Source organism: Magnolia sinica, chromosome 6 (assembly GCF_029962835.1).
Source record: "Magnolia sinica isolate HGM2019 chromosome 6, MsV1, whole genome shotgun sequence".
Taxonomy (NCBI): Eukaryota; Viridiplantae; Streptophyta; class Magnoliopsida; order Magnoliales; family Magnoliaceae; genus Magnolia; species Magnolia sinica.
In genome coordinates, this window is record NC_080578.1 from 12,439,791 (window position 1) to 12,458,177 (window position 18,387).

The following is an 18,387-nucleotide window of genomic DNA, read 5'->3' on the forward strand; positions in this document are numbered from 1 at the left end:
GAATGAGAAAAGCGAAAAAATGAGGGAAAAAAATTGGTTTAAATAGGAAAAAAAAAAAAGTGGTCATTTTTTTTTTCTGTTATTCGGGTTGCGCTGTAATGGCTGATACAGTCCCAAAAAACCAATCACCCCATTTCACCCCTGTATCGCGTAATGGTCATGACCGTTACCTATACGTATTGGCATCTACGGATGTATTGTAACAGACACGGAACACCTTGGTCAGGATTCATGCCCATCTACACGGTGGACAAGTCTCCAACATTTCGAAAATGATGATGTGTGTGAACCATCCATTGTATCAAAGAAGTGATGGAATGAAACAGCACAACTACCAGACAGTAGGAATTATGCCTGCTGATGCCATAGTTCTAATAACACAATTACCATTTGGCAAAAAGGGAAATCAAAATCCCATAGTCCTTCCATGGATGGACGAACTGCTACTGCCATTCCCGTGAAATCAGTCCAGCACACCACAGATCTTGAAGTTCCCGCAGAGCACATCTAAAGTTCCGGCATGCCCTTTCCAGCTTTTGCGTCATACGTCCTTTCCAATACGACTTCCATTGGTGTGTCTTTTGGGCCAACTGCACAAAGCAAAGCACGCATACTCATTTCTCGTGTGCCCATTTACAAGATTATTTACTGAACCACATAATTATGAACAGAAAAGCAGTATATGTATGTGTTCCATAAAACATTCTTATCCATTGTCTTCCCTCACTAAAGAGGAGCTGCTTCTGCATGAAATGAATTTGAATAAGGCTTGTGGAACAGTACAGGAGCATGCTTCAAGAAGAAAACACATACTAGCATAAATGATGTTTATATCATACATATCACCAATTCACATAACGGTCTTCCAGACAAATTGAAGATGATAAGCCCCATTTTAGCACCGAATCATTCACAAGTTGAGCCCGGCTTGCTAAAGCAGGGCCAAATTAAAATTGAGTCATGGAGACAAGGTCGGTAGTCGTGACGTTGGTCAAATTGAAGACGAGACTCATCCTACCCTTTATTCAGCCTAACTTGATCAGAATCATATGGTGCTACAAGATTGATTTGTGGTGGCCACCACTGCCAACTTGATAGCCTTATCTCAACTGTTCGGGGTCAGCTTGAGAAACCTTGTCTCAACAATCATTCCTAGCACCCCTTTGTCCTAGTCTGGGTTTCCCTCCTTTGGGGGTTGGGTGCTGTATTATTATTATTATTATTTTTTGGCTCTGCCTAATAAAATTTCATCTTTCCAAAATAATAATAAGAAAAACAATCGTTCCTAAGGCCCTACCCTTGGTAAGTGAATTAAAACTTCAATTAGCGATTAAATAGTGTATAATTTACATAGCCAGCTTATCAGTACCATACGATTTAGTATATGGAAACTTCAATGCCTAACATTAACAAAAACAACAATAACAGAAGATGAACAACCTATTGACGGGATGACTGTGCACCCATGTTGGGAGTAGATTTGTGGTGATTCAACGATTGCATTGTGAGAAAGACACATTCTACAATAGGAGCAGAGGTCGCCCAATACAAGGTTGGGTCTTACAGCTCCTTTTGCAGAGATATTCAAATCAAGATATGACTGCACAAACCCTCTAAGATTACCAGACAAGGTTGAAGTCTCATTGACAATACTCAAGAAATGCCATGGACTCGAGACTCTTCTTTGACGACTTGTAGAGAGCTGTCTTCAATAAATAGACCATGAGATGTTTTTACTCAAAAAATTTTAACCCTTCCGAAACAACCTGTGCAACGGCCATGGGCTTCACTCAAACTCCCATCAATGTTGAGTTTGAGAGAATCGTTGAGGACTTCCATTTCCCACAGCTTTTTCGTTACCTTTTCCGCCTCAGCAACCAACGTGATCCACTTATGGGGAATTTTAGGAACATAAATGAGATCAAGGTAAAGATTTTTTGTTTTGTGGAACAAAATAAAGGTTCCGTAGGAAGTGACATATGCAATGCTATGCAATGATACTGACTTGATGCTACAAATGCTATCATTATGCTAGCGAGTTCCCTCCTTTGGTGGCAGTTTTCCAAATGTCAAGACATGGAGTACATCCTTTCTCTTCTCATGGTCAGTCTGATCACAAACAGTCACTGGAAGCAAACACTGGTAGATAAATTAGAAAATTTCAGTGCTCGGTTCAATAGTCAGAAAATATGGCATTTTATACCCAAAATTTCGTACATGTTATAGCTTGCTTAGTTTGGTAGACCTGCCTTGCATGTTTAATCTTTTCAATAAATATCACTTTTCAACATTTTTAAAAAAAAAAAAGCCTCCCAGATAAGGGTTAATACTCAGTAGACAGCATCGAAAATTGTGCATTATGAGACAACAATCAAGTTATACATACAATCAAATAGTGAAAGAATAGCTAACAAACAAACTAAAACCATATCTACTTTCACATGTTAATGTTAATCAGCATCAGCTGCAATCCTCCATACGTTTACTATTATCCCATTAAGACTGATTATACACCACATAAGTAAACTGATAAATTATATAAACATATCAAAGACAACTACTGTAGAAAGAAGAAATAGCATTATATCATAAGTCATGTGTACTGAAAGCCTTTAGACAGTTAACTAAATACCTATAGTAGGCCTTGGGGCTTTCCTTATTTTTAAGATCTCAGGACGAGGAATTATGGATCCCGATGTTCCTATCCCTCTAGAAATTCTTACTTTAGTTCCATCTTCCAAGTATCTGATTCCAACTTTGCAAGGCTTCCTGCATGAGAGAAAAATCAGCTACAGTTCTTTTCAGACAAACAATGCATACAAGAGGAGAAAAGCTCCATTAACAGTCTTGTGTGTGTGTGTGTCAACCAGTTGGACCACAATTTACAGTCCACCCAACAAATCACTTCCAGTCTGTGCATGTGATATCAGCCCTTCCAATGGGTTGAACCAACCATGGGGATCATCTTGTGCAAAATTCAGTCCCATCCACTCATCAGGTGGACTATATCATGGAAAACAATTTATACCCATTGATAAATAAGAAAATACAAATGTGGTCCACTTGAGGACTGGATGTGACTGATTTTTACAAGAGGTGATTCTCATGATGCAGAAACTATTGAACAGATTGGATGTTGCACGCATGTGAAAAGTTGGATGTTATCCAATGGGTGGATTGTCACTTGTGGTCCAACCGGTTGGAATTGAGACCTTATATATATATATATATATATATATATATATATATATATATAGGGAAATGGTTCTATAAGGTCGAGCTGTGTGGGCCCCACCGTGATGTGTGTCGAATATCAACACTGTGCATTTGATGGGTCCCCTTTAGGTTATGGGATATCCCCAAAATCAGCCGTATACGGAACTCAAGTGAGCCATGCCATTTAAAACCATGTGAAGACATGCCTAAAACATATAAAAACACTTGGTGGGCCCACCTGAGTTTTGGGTGTGGCTGAAACTTGGTCTGACCCCTCATCCAAGTGGGACACGCACAATGGATGGCCTGGATTTGTGAACCACATCTCAGTGGGCCCAATAAATTATTATGAATGCTTTAATGGGAGGGTAACCCCTCTCAACTGTTGTATGTGGTGTGGCCCACCCAAGTCATGGACTGACTTGATTTTTAAGTCCGTGGCCCATCAAGGAGTGGTGCATCTGACTAATGGGGTAGATGTTTGACACCTATCACGGTGGGGCCCACATAGCTCGATCTCTTGGGAAGTTCCCATGAGGTCAACCTCATAGTACCATTTCCCATATATATATATATATATATATATATATATATATATATATATATATATATATATATATTTATATATACACATATAAAAAAAGAAAAATTTAAAAAAAGGGCAAGAGACTTCCATGCGCACCAAGGCAGACTTGCTTAGAGGGTAGAGCCGGGGTGTGCTCCATCATATTGTATTCATGGAATCCACTCCGCCCATTATTGTCGGACAGGCTAAAATTAGCCATGAGGCTCATCAATCAGTTAGATTCATGATTTAGGTGTGCCAAACAAAGGAAACAATGGAGAAGGGAATAACTACCATTGAATTTGTACTGGGCCTACCATGATGTTTATGTGAAATCTACTCCAACCAGTATCCACCCAGTGAAGATCCATACATGTGAACCAAATTTTATGCCCATAAGTGATTTATGTGGACCACACTGAGTGAAACAGTTTAGATGGCAGGCATCCCCTTCACTGTTTCCGCTATAAATGTGGATGATGTTTGAGCCCTATTACCAAATTGTCATCACACGCCATATGTTTGGAGTGGATTTCACTTACACATCACATTAGGCCACCCCCACCCCTCCCTAAGTTTTCCCACTCATCTCTGCATGTTGACCAAACGGCCTGCCAGCATAAACTTCTGCCGGTAGGTGCTAGAAGCATAATGTGGGCCCCACTATAATATATGTATACTTTACCCACCGTTCATCCCTTTTTTCATATCATTTTAGGGCATGACCCCAAACATGAGAAAGATCCAATTCTCAAGTGGACCACACCACTGGAAAAGGTGGTGATTAAATGACCCCCATTAAAAATTTTCCTGGAGGCCTTACAAGTTTCTAAAGCTGATATTTGTGTTTTCTCTTCATCCAGGTTTGTATAACTTAATCAATACAGTCGACCTAAGAAGTTTTTAATGTTGGGCGTTCAATCACCGTTGTTTTCATGTGGTGCAGTCCAGCAAACATTTGGATCTGGCTCAGTTTTTAGCTAATGTTGTAAAATGAGACGATAGAATAGATGGACAGCTTGGATAAAATAAATACGTTATTTTGGGGCCATGACCACCAACTAGCAATCCATGTCCATTAGCAGGCAATCCACATCGAGGGGGGTGTCGTGATGAGTATGTGAAGTCACCCAAATCCCTAATCCAGGCGGGTACTATGAGTAGAACAGTGCACAGGGGCACCCACCATCCAAACGTTTTCACTTGGTGTGGCCCACATAAATCACCCATGGGCCTAAATTTTTTTCCCCCTCTACATGCATTTTCACGAATCAGCTAATGGTTGGAGTGGATTTCATGTACATATCATGGTATGCCCTATAAAGATTCGACAATAGGCATTCACTCTCCCACTGTTTCTCAAAGTGTGGCTCACCTGAATCACAAATATTCCTGTTTTATTACCCTTACTGCTAAATTTATATTACAAACCAAATGATTGGAATATATTTCATGAACTTATCATGGTGAGGCACACCTCATCCTACCCAGCCCTACCCATCTAAGTGAGTCAGCCTAGGTGCGCACAAAGGCATCTACGGTACGGTGCGCAGGAGACCACCACTCTACACACACACACACACACACACACACACACATATATATACACACACCCACACAGCTCAACCTCATGGGAAGTTCCCATGAGGTCAACCTCATAGTACCATTTCCCATATATATATATAATCTTCTAATGAAGCACTTCACAAAGCTTCCCATAATTTGATTTATTTATTATTCCTTTTCTACATGGGGAGGAACAGGACTTCAATTGAGAGGACAATCAAAACCGGTTTATTGTACCCTTTTTTACCTTTCATGATAGATAGGCTAATATAAGGAAAAAAAGAAGAATAAGGAATTACATTGAAATGTGTGTACACACACATACACATGCATAGACTCCTACGAACCAGTTCTCATGAGAGCCATTCGAGAGCTCACCCTACGTGATGTGTTAATGACATCCAATCTGTCCATCAGATGCATCCTCTGGGCCCAGAAATCAGCCCGATCCAAAATGCAGGTGGTCCATAGAGAGGGAAACAAAGTGGGAAGGGACACCCACCCTTGATTTCACTAGGACCCACCTGAGTTGCAAAATAGCCTGATTTTTTGTCCGATCCTTTTGAAGGTCCTATATGACCTGGATTGTATATACACATCATGTGGGAGGACTTCACAAAGGATTCTCATGAGAACCAGTTCGTAGGGTTAGCAATGTCCCCAATGCTTTTAAGTGACATGCAAAGTGTCTACTCATTGATTTGGGCCATTCAGTCATTCATACAATTGCAAGCAAACCATGGTGAAAAAATCACACGGATCAGATGATCCTAAACACACGACCATAGCATGGAAAATGGATGGTCAAGGACTCAAGATAGAGTAGAGAAACAACATAGGTCCAAACATCATCTTGGAACATCTATTTGATAGATCCAACATTGTATTGCTTATGATTCCAAAGTGGCACTTTGGTTTGATGATTCTAACTGTGGGATCTATAGCTCATAAAAGATTGACAATTGTAACAAATTGGCCACATTCAAAGGGTGATAAACAGTTTAACACCTCTTATTCTTATTACTAATGAAAGAAAAAATGAAAAGGTCATCTCATTCACAAACTCAATTATGGCATCCCTTCTCTCGCACTTCAGTCCTCGGAACGCACCAATCTTATAGAGAGAAACGTGCTTTAATATTTTCTTAACCCAAAATGGCTGAGGAGAGGAGAAGTTCCTCCTTTAGGGTTCTCTTGGGAACATATCTAGTGGAGACAAGGTGAGGCCCATAGATAAGAGGATTAGAGTACATGGCCACGAACCATGGGTGTCGGGGGTTTCAATCCCTCCTTGACGACAACCAGTTCAGAAAGGGAAGGACCTTTCCTTTACCTCTGGGGTTAGGAAAATCGTGATTGGGATAGCAGATGCAAAGCTATGGAACTTGGGTGTGGGTCTTATAATCATCTGATCAGCGTGATTCTTTCACCATGGGTTGCCCCCAATTGCATCAATGACACAGCCCGAATCAATGATTGGACACTTCAAGTGTCACTTAAAAGCATAGAGGATGCTGCTGATGTTACGATGAAGGTGGGGGTGTCAGCAAAACACACAGATACACACCTGGGAACATGCACTATGAGGTGGACCTCATGGGAGTTTCCTATAAGGTCGAGCTTTGTGGCTGTGGGCCTCACTGTGATGCGTCTCATCCACCCCACACATCAAATGCAGCTAAAAAATCGGGCCAATCCATAACTTAGGTGGCCACACACACCGTATGGGATAGTTAAGAGTAGATGCACACCAATTAAAACTTAATTGTTCGTGGAGCCCACTGTGAGATGGTTTAGACATCTATTCCATCCATTGCATGTATCCCACCAGAATGAGGGGTCACAAAATTCAAGCCATTCCAAAACTGGGCCCACCAAGTGATTTTAGATGTTTTAGGCAAGATTTCACACAATTCCAGATGGTGTGACCCTCCCATGGTGTGCCGTAAAGGCCGTTACGGGGCCATAAAGGCCATTACGTAAAGGTAACGGTGGCAACCATTACACATTACGAGGTTGTAACGGCCGTAACAGCCGTTATGGAAAAAAAATGACCTGTAATTGCCGTTAACAGCACGTTACGTCCCCTAGAAAGGCCATAATAGCCCCGTAATGGTCTATTACAAGGCATATACAAGTTTTTCATACTTTTTAATCAACATTACGGGGCAGATATAATTTTTTCGGGGGTTTTTTCAATAAATTAAAAAGAGAGAGAGAGAGAGAGAGAGAGAGAGAGAGAGAGAGAGAGAGAGAGAGAGAGAGAGACTGTAATAGCCGTTTTTGGGTCGTAACAACCGTTATGCCCCATATCGTAAAGGTAACAGTGGTGGCCATTACGGCCACCGTTACCGTTACAGAACACCTTGGACCCTCCTGAGTTCTAGATACGGGTGATTTTTGGGACATCCCATAACCTAGGGTGGCTGACCCGATCCTCTCCATAGTGTGCATCCCACTTGGATGTGGGATGCACACGAAATTTCAAGCCATTCCAAAACTCAGGTGGGCCTCACCAAGTGATTTTAGATGTTTTGGGTATAATTTCACATAGTTCCTAAAGGTGTGGCCCTCCTGAGTTCCAGCTACAGCTGTTTTTTAAGACATCTCATAACCTAGAGGGGGCTGAACATATGCACAGTCGTGATGGGGTCCACAGAGCTTGGCTTTATGGGTAGCTCCCATCATACACACACATGCATGGGCGCGCCCACACACACACACACACACACACACACACAGATGCATGCACACGCGCATGCGCACAGAGACACAAAAAGAAATATGCATACCCCGTGACTGGGTCAAGCACTTGAACGTTCGAAACATGAAGAGGGGCTTCCACGGAAAAAATTCCACCTTCGTGACCCTGTCCTTGCTTGATGTGTTTCTTCACCTGTACAGAAATAACTTACATTTCATTTCCGCTACATCTTCGATCTTCCATCTCAAGAGTACAATCAGAGGCAAACAAAATGAGAGATTCTTTTGCTAAAATGAATGCTTCCATCATGAGTAAAATCCAACAAAGATATCTGGAAGTCATTTAGTTCAATAGTTGGATGAAAACAAATACTAAAAATTCCACAAAGTATGTATGTCATGAGATGCAAACACCATGAAATCTTTAGGACTTATTTGGATTGAACCATCAGCAACTACCTGATTCTTAGGCTAGATTGCATTAACTTTGTCCCATCTATGAGGTGAGGCAGAAAATGCACGCAGAACAAGATGGCAGATCTTTCTGCTAATGTTTTCCTGTCCACTCAAACATTCTCCTCTCACAATCCATGGACAAGATTATATGCCCATGGTTACCTGGATCCCAGGTCACTTTGGTATGTTGTACGGAACAGGTATGCGGTATGCTACTTCCTCCAATACCTGGTACATTAGGGGTAGGATCTGGTCCGCCACTCCAATACATTCATTGTGTATGTAATATAGCTTTACATATTTGCAATTTATCTGTGAATGATGAATGTTATTATTACACACCCAGCTGCTTAGTGTGATATTATAACGCATTATCATCACCTAAGCCTTATCCCATTATTATTATTTTGAAGGGTTAGCCTTATCCCATTATCCCAACTAGTGTTATATTATAACTAACTAAATAAATCTCCACATTGTAAATATAAATGCACGTTGACTTAACTAATAGTAAGAATATAGAGCCATAATTCGGGTCACTAAAAATAGTGATGTGGATCGCTTATGACCCATAATCTGGATCGCTTGATCTGGCATGGAGAACATGGGGGGTTTCATGCTTCAGGTACTATTGGATATGCCACCAGTTCAATATGTGGAATGAGTGACATCCAAACAGGCCCTTTTGCTAGAAAGAGAATAAGCAAGAGCTGGCCAAAATAAGAATATTAACTTTTCATGGAACATAATCGGCAACATTACCCAATTTACGAGAGTGGACTATAAAAGATATAGGAAGAAGACTTTGCCAACACATTAAGCACCAGGAGTTGGTGCACACATCTCTTTACCATCCAATAGTGGCAACTATCCATTCCTCCCCCTTTGCTAGGGCATCAAGTATTCTCCCAAAGCCACCTACGATGTCAGCCCATCATTCCACATGAATATTCTTTTCTCTTCTTAGGCATTCAACCTTCTAGAAATTTTCTTTTTTCATCTAATGTTGTAATACCATATATGGAAACCAAAAGCCCTGCTCATCAATAGTCTTCCTAAAAATGCAGCAATGGTCGATAAACGGCTGCCCTTGAGCATTAGATGATAATCTCAAATAGCCCACTTGACTACATAGCCAAAGCTGCCTGACAGCCAATTCAACACTAATACCAGTGACTTTGAATATCAGAGGCCAGAGGCAGATTGAGTAGTACCATCATGGATCTAAAATTAACCAGCCTGCCCTCCTTTCATAGCATCTGCAGCAACAGCACTAGCAGGGACCCTCTCTGTTGCTATTGGATTTCCTGCACTGAAGACATCTACAACACTCCCTCTTAATTGTTTGCCGATGACAGCCTGACGAGACAGAGAACAAGGGAGGAGTAGCACAGGTCCAGCTGTACAAAAGTAAAGATGCATCCTACTGCAGCCCATTCAATTGCAAAGACAAACAAAAGCGAACAAACTCTCTCTTATCCCGCTTATCTGCAGCCGAAGCCCCATCATTTGGCCTATGATGATTAGCATAAGCAGCAGCAAGCTGAACATTCATGCTCCGAGATTGAACATGATCCACTTATCTGCTCCAAAATTACTGTGGTAGGCTCCAAGCTCCACCAGCTGGCCTTTCCACGAATTGCTGGAAGATATCTGCGGCACAACTTTGACATGCATTAAAACTAGAAGCATCACCAACATCTCCATGACCTGAGTGATTGGAAAATAGTATCTCTGGACACAACTATCCTTTAGAGGACTGTCCATCCCAAGTGCATTCATGTGAAAATCAACTCCAGGTGCTAGGATCTGAGATTAATTTACCGGAAGAGAGTCATCCTGCAACCCACATGATTGCATCTCAAAGGGGATAGTAGATCACCTCTAGGCGAGTGACAGCTAACTGAGAGAAAAGATGGCTGTGAGTGGAGAGATCAGCAATGTAGGGTAAACCCAACAAAAAACTGAGAGCTGGGAATCAAGAGTAAACATACGGGAAGAAGAAAAGGGGGGGATGTTGTAGCCTATTCAATTATATTCTTCGATGCATGATGGGAGTAATGGCATTAGGTTGACACCAGCTACCAACCTGACACAACCCTCCTTTATCCAGGCTTGGGACTAGTAATGAGAGCAGAAAACTCCCACAAGTGCAGACGAAGCGTATCAAACGGCCCGAAAAGTGCAAAAGCGGGAGTTAGTGATAAGACAAGGTAATCCTCAAGCCGGGGGCCATGCATCCACCCATCCCACTACTGGTAGCACCACAGCGCATCTGTAACCAGTCGCATCCCGCAGGAACTTTCCTTGGGATCACAAAACTGGTCAGAGGGAAAGTCTTTTGCAGCAACTTAGGGAAGGTCGATCAACACTTGCTTCAAGTGTGGTGGTCATGAACACTACAGGACTGAACGTTCCACTCACAATCTCCAGTTTTGCAAGGGGCAAGATAGTGAATGGTGCAAAGAAAACTTTATTCAGATCAAGTGGAAGGCAAACATGAAAGCAACCCAAAAGATGATGTGCAAAAACTTGAGGAAGTCCTAGATGGCCTTAATGAAAATAAGTTATCGTTGATTAGTCAGAAGGATTCCAATGACCCTAAAAGAGGACGGCCAAGAAAACTAGTTAAGAACCAATATCTTCCATACACAAGTATTATGTGGTGGAGAGGTTGTCAAGGTCATTATTGACAGAAGCAGTAGTATAAATGTGGCCTCACAAAGCATGGTGAACAAGTTAAAGCTAGAACCTCACAAGAAGCCTAAGCCATACAAGATTGTGTGGGTGAATGACATGTTCATCCTGGTGAAAAAGAGGTGCTTAGTAAACTTCTCCCTAGGTCGTTACGAAGAATCACTTTGGAGTGAAATCATTATAATGAAAGTTATACATATATTATTGGGGCAGCCATGGATAAACGACAGAGATATAGCTCATAAAGGCTACAAGAACACATACAACTTTATGTACAAAGGGAAGCCCATTACCCTTAACCCTATAAAGGATGACAAACTCGAAGAGGCAAAGCCGACTTCAACAGCGTTGAGTATGGCCAGATTCATGAAGGAAAGTAGTGAGTGGGGAATCATGTATGCTTTGGTAGAATATAAGACCGATCCAGCTGATGATGTTGTTGTTTAACCACCTGAGATTTAGGATATTTTGTCCCAATTTTAGAGTTTGGTCCCTAATGAGCTACTAAATGAGCTTCCACCCATGCATGACATTCAGCACGCGATTGATTTGATACCTAAGGTGCCATTACCAAATCTTTCGGCATATTAAATGAACTTGATAGAGTATGCATAACTTTATCAACAAGTGGAAGAATTGCTAACTAAGGGTTTCATTCGTGCTAGCCTCAGCCGATGTGTTGTGCCAACATTGTTGACAAAAAAAAAAGGGCAGTTGGCAGATGTGTGTTGACAATTGCGCCATCAACAAAACAATGGTAAAGTACCTTTTTTCATTCCATGCCTAGATGACATGCCAGACATGATGGCGAATGCTACAATCTTTTTGAAGATCGATTTAGGAAGCGGATATCACCATATAAGGATTCATCCTGGAGATGAATGGAAAAATTGCTTTTAAGATAAATGATGTGAGTGGCTAGTCATGCTTTTTAGCTTGAAAAATGCACATAGTACATTCACGCGGGTGATGCTACAAGCTCTATGGCCATTCATAAGCAAGTTTGATGTCGTGTACTTCAATGGCATCCTCGTCTATAGCCGCTCGACGTGAAGATCATTTGTCATCTTTGCCAAGTAATGAAAGTATTACGCCACAAGGAAGTCTACATCAATTTGAAGAAATGTACCTTTATGAGCTCCAGTGTGGTCTTTCTAGGTTTCATCATTTCAATAGGTGTGAAGACTGATTCTGAAAATATAAGGGCCATTATCGATTGCCTAGTGCCACAAACATTCATGAGGTTTACGGTCTTCATGGGCTAGTGGCATTTTATCGAAGGTTTGTTCAAAACTGTAGTTCCATCATGGCGCCCATTACAAATTGTATGAAGGTTGGTTCATTTGAGTGGACCAAAGTAGCAACAAATGCATTTCAATAAGTCAATAGAAAAATGATGGAAGCTCTAGTTCTTAGGCTTCTTAATTTTGGAAAGGTGTTTGCAGTGACTTGTGATGCATCTTGCATAGGCACAGGAGGTGCCCTTAGCAAAGAAGGACATCCAATGGCCTTCTTCAGCAGAAAAAAAAAAAAAAAAAAAAAAAAGAAGAAGAAGAAGAAGAAGTCGATGAGGCACAAAAGAAGTATTCTACATAAGAGATGGAGTTTTGTGCTATTGTGCAAGCTTTGGAACATTGCCGTCATTACCTCATTCGTCAGGAGTTTGTGCTCTATTCTAATTACAAGGTGTTACATTATTTGAGTTCTTAGAAGAAGTTGAGCGCAAAGCACACTAAGTGGAGTGCTTGTATCCAGGAGTTCACATTCAACTTAAAATGTCGGACATGTATTGAAAATGAGGTAGTGGACACCCTCAACCGAAAATCACATTCATTATATACCTTATCGGTCTCCATTGTTTGGTTTGAGAAGTTTAAAAGAGGCTATGTAGTAGATTATGATTTTGGGATGGTAATACTCACCGCTAGCTCAAGCACCAAATACCCATGATTCTACTTGCACGATGGGTACATACTCTGTGATATGAGGTTGTCTTCCTAAAGATTCCTTGCGAGAGCTTGTTGTATGGGAACTTCGGTCAAGCGGCCTAAGTGGTCACTTTAGTGGTGATAAAACAACAATTCTAATTGAGGACTGTTTCTATTGGCCAGGTTTAAAGAAAGATGTCGGAATCATTGTTTGTCAATGTCGAGTGTGCCAACTAAGCAAAGGTTCTCGAAGATGGCCCATTTCATTCATTGTAAGAAAATGTCAAATGCTCTACAAATTACCAATGTTTCTTCAAAGAGGTGGTTCGTTTACATGATGTACCCAAAACAACTGTATCTAATCGTGATGTTAAGTTTATAAGTTACTTTTAGCACATCTTGTAGTTTAAGATGGGAACTAATTAAAGTTCTCAAGTGCTTATAATTTGTAAACAAATAGGCAAACTGAAGCCATCAACTACAATCTTGGGAATCTACTTTAATGTTTGGATGGTAATCATATTAACTCATGGGACATCGTGTTACCATAAGTTGAGTTTGCTTATAACAGTTCTGTGAACCGCTCTATGGGACTCTCATTTCGAAATTGCAATAGGCATGCGACCTCGACAACATATTAATTTAGTCTCACTTCCTATTGTGACTCAATCAAGCCAGGACATCGAAGCTTTTACAAAATATATTAAGGAGATACATGAAGGAGTCATGTGCAAGATCACGCTTAGTAATGAAAATTACAAGGGGGATGCAAATGTTCAACGACGTTTTGCACAATTTCAAGAAGAAGATAGAATTATGGTGCAGCTCAAGCCTGAGATGTTTCTAGAAGGCAAATATATAAAGCTCCAGTCCAAAAAGGCAGGTCCTTATCTTATTTTGAAGAAGCTAGAAGATAATGCATAACTAATCAATCTTCCACCCAAAATGAAGATCATCTTATTTTTAATGTCGTAGATCTCACAATTTATCTAGGACATCATGAAGATGAGAGCACGGAAGAACAATCTATCCAAACAACTGAAGTGCTACGCCAGCTCAAAGGAATCATTGAAGATGTGTTGGATGATCAAATAATTTCCACAAGCCAAGGAGGATATCAAAAGTTTCTTATCAAATGGAAGGGTCGACCGAGATCCGACAACACATGCATCTCAACAAATGATTTCTAGCATATGAACCCAGAGCTATATGAGGAGTACATTACCATTAACTTGACGAAGTCGAGTTTTTCCAAGCCAGGGGGAATTAATGCAATCGCCCCACATCCCACACGCGAATGCTCACACATGTGGAAAAGAAAAATACCCACTTTCCCTTTTTAGTGTATCTCTAATTTCCTTTTCTTTCATATCTTTCTCTTAGAAAATAAGTAATCTTGTATTTTTCTTATTTAAGTACTTTCTTATTTGAATGCCTGCTTATTTAATAGCTTTTCTTATTTTACAGATCTTGGCTAGCCAGGAATCCTATTTTTAGATTCCATAGATCTTATTGAAGATCGTAAGCCCTCATTATAAATAAGGCTTAGGCCAATGGAATAAGGTACAGTTGAATGATATTTTCTTGAGCAAATTCTCTTGTTTCTCTACAATAGTTGTTAAAAGGGGGGAAGTGATATCTAGTATAAGACTAGAGGGTTGTTGAGCTTGCTCATGGTCATTGCATTCTTTTCTCTTTGTGATTCAAACTTCAATATGGTACGTTGAATTTTATTGCAATTAGTGTCTTCCTTGGTCTAGTTTCATTAATGTATTTCCAAACTATCAATACATTTTAAAATATAGTGCTTTCACCATGATATTAACTTGAAAAATGGTAAAACATTAAGGAATTTGTTATATAACCACATATGTTTAATTATTTATTAATTCACAATAAATATCTTCATTTTCGGCAAGATTTTCCTACTAATATCCCGAGAAGGAGATTTGTTGCTATGGCCAAAGATCCAACGACCAGATGGGTACCTGGCTGGTTCCAGGCTTAAGATCGCAAACATGGTGCCGGACCCATTGGGACCCAACTCGTTTACCTCCCGTTTGTTTTCACGATGCAAACGAAAAGGAGAACAGGAAAAAAGAAATGCGTTATTTTGGTAATTGAGAAATGGAAGTTACTTGTAATAAAATCAAAGAAAATGGGGAGAAGAGATGAGAAATGGAAAATGGGAAAGGGAAGAAAAAGGTGGGGAGATACCAGATTTTTGCCTTCAACGATGACACGATTCTGAGTGCGAATGACGCGCTTGATGACACCCGTCTCTCCTTTGTCTTTGCCCCTTATTATCATCACCTTTTTTTAAGGAAAAATAAAAAATAAAAAAAGTGGGGGAAAAATCAATGAATGTAATTACAAAGAGAGAAAATGAAAACAGAGGTGGAGAGAGAGAGAGTCTTCGAATACGTTATCTCCTCTGAGGATCCTCCAGTTCTGAATCAGCTTCTGCGCTGCTTTCCATCCCATTCTCTCTCTGTCTTTCTCTCTTGGGCTCTGCTGCAGCTAGCTTCTCCCTTGCGAGGGTTTTAGGAGGGTGTTTGAGGGAAGAAGAGGAAAGAGGTTTTGGGATCCTTGAGATCTAATATACTCGGGTTCGTAATTACATGTACTCGACCCGGGCTTTTACTCATTTTCTGTTCGGCTGAGTCGGGGGAAGGGCGCGGATTGGGTACTACCCCACCAGGATCTCGCTAGAGACGGACGGTGATGTTGTATCCACGCCGTCCATCTGCATTCACGATGAGTGAGTTGTACAATTGCGGAATATGAGACGTACATGTGGAACCAAGGTCAGGCTGTCTAGCGCTAAGGGCCCTTTTGGCCGGGTGGATGGGAAGGGATTGAATGGCACTAGGGTGGATGGCATGGATTTCTAGGCAATGATGGTATTGTCAGTGGATTGTCTTGAGATCCATGGGATTGCTCTATTCCCGGATTGCTATATCCAGTCTGTTTGGCACGCCCGGCCAATCCCCGGATTAAACCTTCCCATCCCTTCCAATCCCTCGAACCAAACACGTCCCACGCAAATTTGAACCGATTTAGGGTGGATTGGATGGGACTTAAGGATGTGTTTGGCCGGGCCGATCCCATGAGATTAGGTGGGATGGAATGGTTTTTAAGGTAATGATGGTCATGTCAGTGTTTGTCTGTTGATCTCATAGGTTTGGGATAGCCCATGAGATATCCAGCAGGGTGTTTGGATAGGGTGTTTAGATGGTCACAAATGGATGGGTTTGCATCTCCATTGCTTCTCATGGTGTGTCTCACTCACAGCTTCATAGCTGCCTCAAAACAACTTCATGACTGAATGTAGGCAGGTGAAAATGATGGAGGGAGTAGATATCTCATTGATATCTTGGTGGGCCCTACATAGCGGTGAAAACCTATGTCTTGGGATTGGTGGAATCTAGGCGCTGTTTACGAGGGTGCGGTGGAATGGTTTTTATCCCGCCATCCCAAACAGAAAAGGGAATGGGATATAAACAGTATAACCCTCGTAAAACGTCTTTATCCTATATCCAGCGCCCGGTCAAACGCGCCCTAAAGGTAATGATGGTGTTGTCAGAGTATTGTCTTAAGATCCATGGGATAGGGATCAGATCACCGACTCTGTTTGGCACGCCCGGTCAATCCCGGGATTTAACTTCCAATCCGATTGGCCAAACGGGCCCTAAGATGACTTGAGCCTAAGCCTTATGGTTTTAAGCCCAAACCCTGCCTATACAAGCTAATAGGTCCAGCCTAGTCCAAAGCTAAGTTGGGCTCGCTGGGCTGAGCATATATCTACACTGTCCATTTGCCTTGCCATCTCATTTTAAGAAAAAATAAAGATGATTATGTTCTTGAGAGTACCACACCGTAAAAAACAATAGTGATTGAATGCTTACCGTTAAGAAGGTTTAAGCTATTATTTTTCTATTCCCTTCATCCAAGTTCATTTTGCCAGTTGGATGGCAAATAAACATCATGGTGGATCCTAGGAAGTTTTAGATGATGGCCCTAGGAAATTATAATTGGTGGGTGTTCAATCACCATTATTTCCTGTGGTGTGGACTACATGATATTTAGATTTGTTTTATTTTTTGGTACGTCCAAAAATGAATTCATAGAAGGGATGGGTAACGTGGATTTACAACACACATCGAGATGGCCCGACGATGAGGACATTATTGAAGTTAATGTTTCTCAGGACTCACCATATGCATTATGAAAAAAGAGCCCTCTCTCTCTCTCTCTCTCTCTCTCTCTCTCTCTCTCTCTCTCTCTCGGTAGGGACAAATGGTTTTTAGCAAAAGCAAGACGATGAGGTCTCATTCAAATTTCAATCTTCAATTATCAATTGAATTTAAGAATACCATTTTTAATTCAATTTTATGCTTTTAATTATTTATTTTAAAATTTCAGCTACTCTTCTATAATTATTATTGTTTAATTGAAACTTTATTGAAATGCTCATATAATGGAATGCAATACAATTCCAAGAAAAGTAGATAAATAACAGCTATTTTTATTTTTGTCTAGTTTCTTATCCCTTCACATCATCTAATTATTCTATTCTAATCTTTCTCCCGTATCGCCCCGATCTCAACTCTAATCTCTTATCTTATTCAATTCTATTTCTTCTAGACATTCAGTTAACATACATATCACAAAAAATATCTTTTGTACTCTTAAAGATTCAAATAATATTAAAATATTCAACAACAATTTATAAAATTAATTTTGTAGCACAAGTGGCTGATTTGATGTTGTTAAGAAAAAAGCTAACTTATGCCTGTGTATCCAAACATGGCCTAAAAGTCTCTATCTCTTTATACACGTGTAGCCTACTCAACCAATGGATAGATTAGAAATTCTGATGGGAAATATGAACTTATTAATTTTCAAGTAAGCCCAGGGCCCCAGCACAACCAGCCTTTTTTTCTGGGCTTGAGTTCAAGCCTTTGTGGTAGCCCCATGTTGAGCTAGGCTAGCTTAGGCCATGAGCCTGTCCTGGCCCATTGCTTCCTCTTAAAAAATTGAAATGGTCCATGTAGGGATCTCTGGTAGTCCAGATTGCTAAACATTAGCCATAATTCCTATAATGATCTAGATCATTAATCTGCCCGGCCCACTGTGGATGAACCACTCTCTAAAAAATCTCCCCCATTTGAATATCGTGGACTCTATTTCTATTGTTGAAGGTGGATTTGAAGGCTGCCATTCAAGGATTGTCACCGTACAAAGCAAGGGGGT

General features: G+C 40.7%; 1 protein-coding gene across 1 annotated transcript; it reads right to left on the minus strand.

The window, feature by feature from the left end:
- Positions 1-240: 240 nt before the first annotated feature.
- Positions 241-15,737, minus strand: LOC131248297 (uncharacterized). Its single transcript, XM_058248526.1, has 5 exons — positions 15,556-15,737; positions 15,349-15,444; positions 8,140-8,243; positions 2,633-2,769; positions 241-590 (listed from the first exon to the last, which is right to left on the minus strand). Exons 1-5 carry the CDS (start codon positions 15,613-15,615, stop codon positions 508-510), a joined length of 480 nt encoding a protein of 159 aa, XP_058104509.1. The 5' UTR covers positions 15,616-15,737; the 3' UTR covers positions 241-507.
- Positions 15,738-18,387: the final 2,650 nt, after the last annotated feature.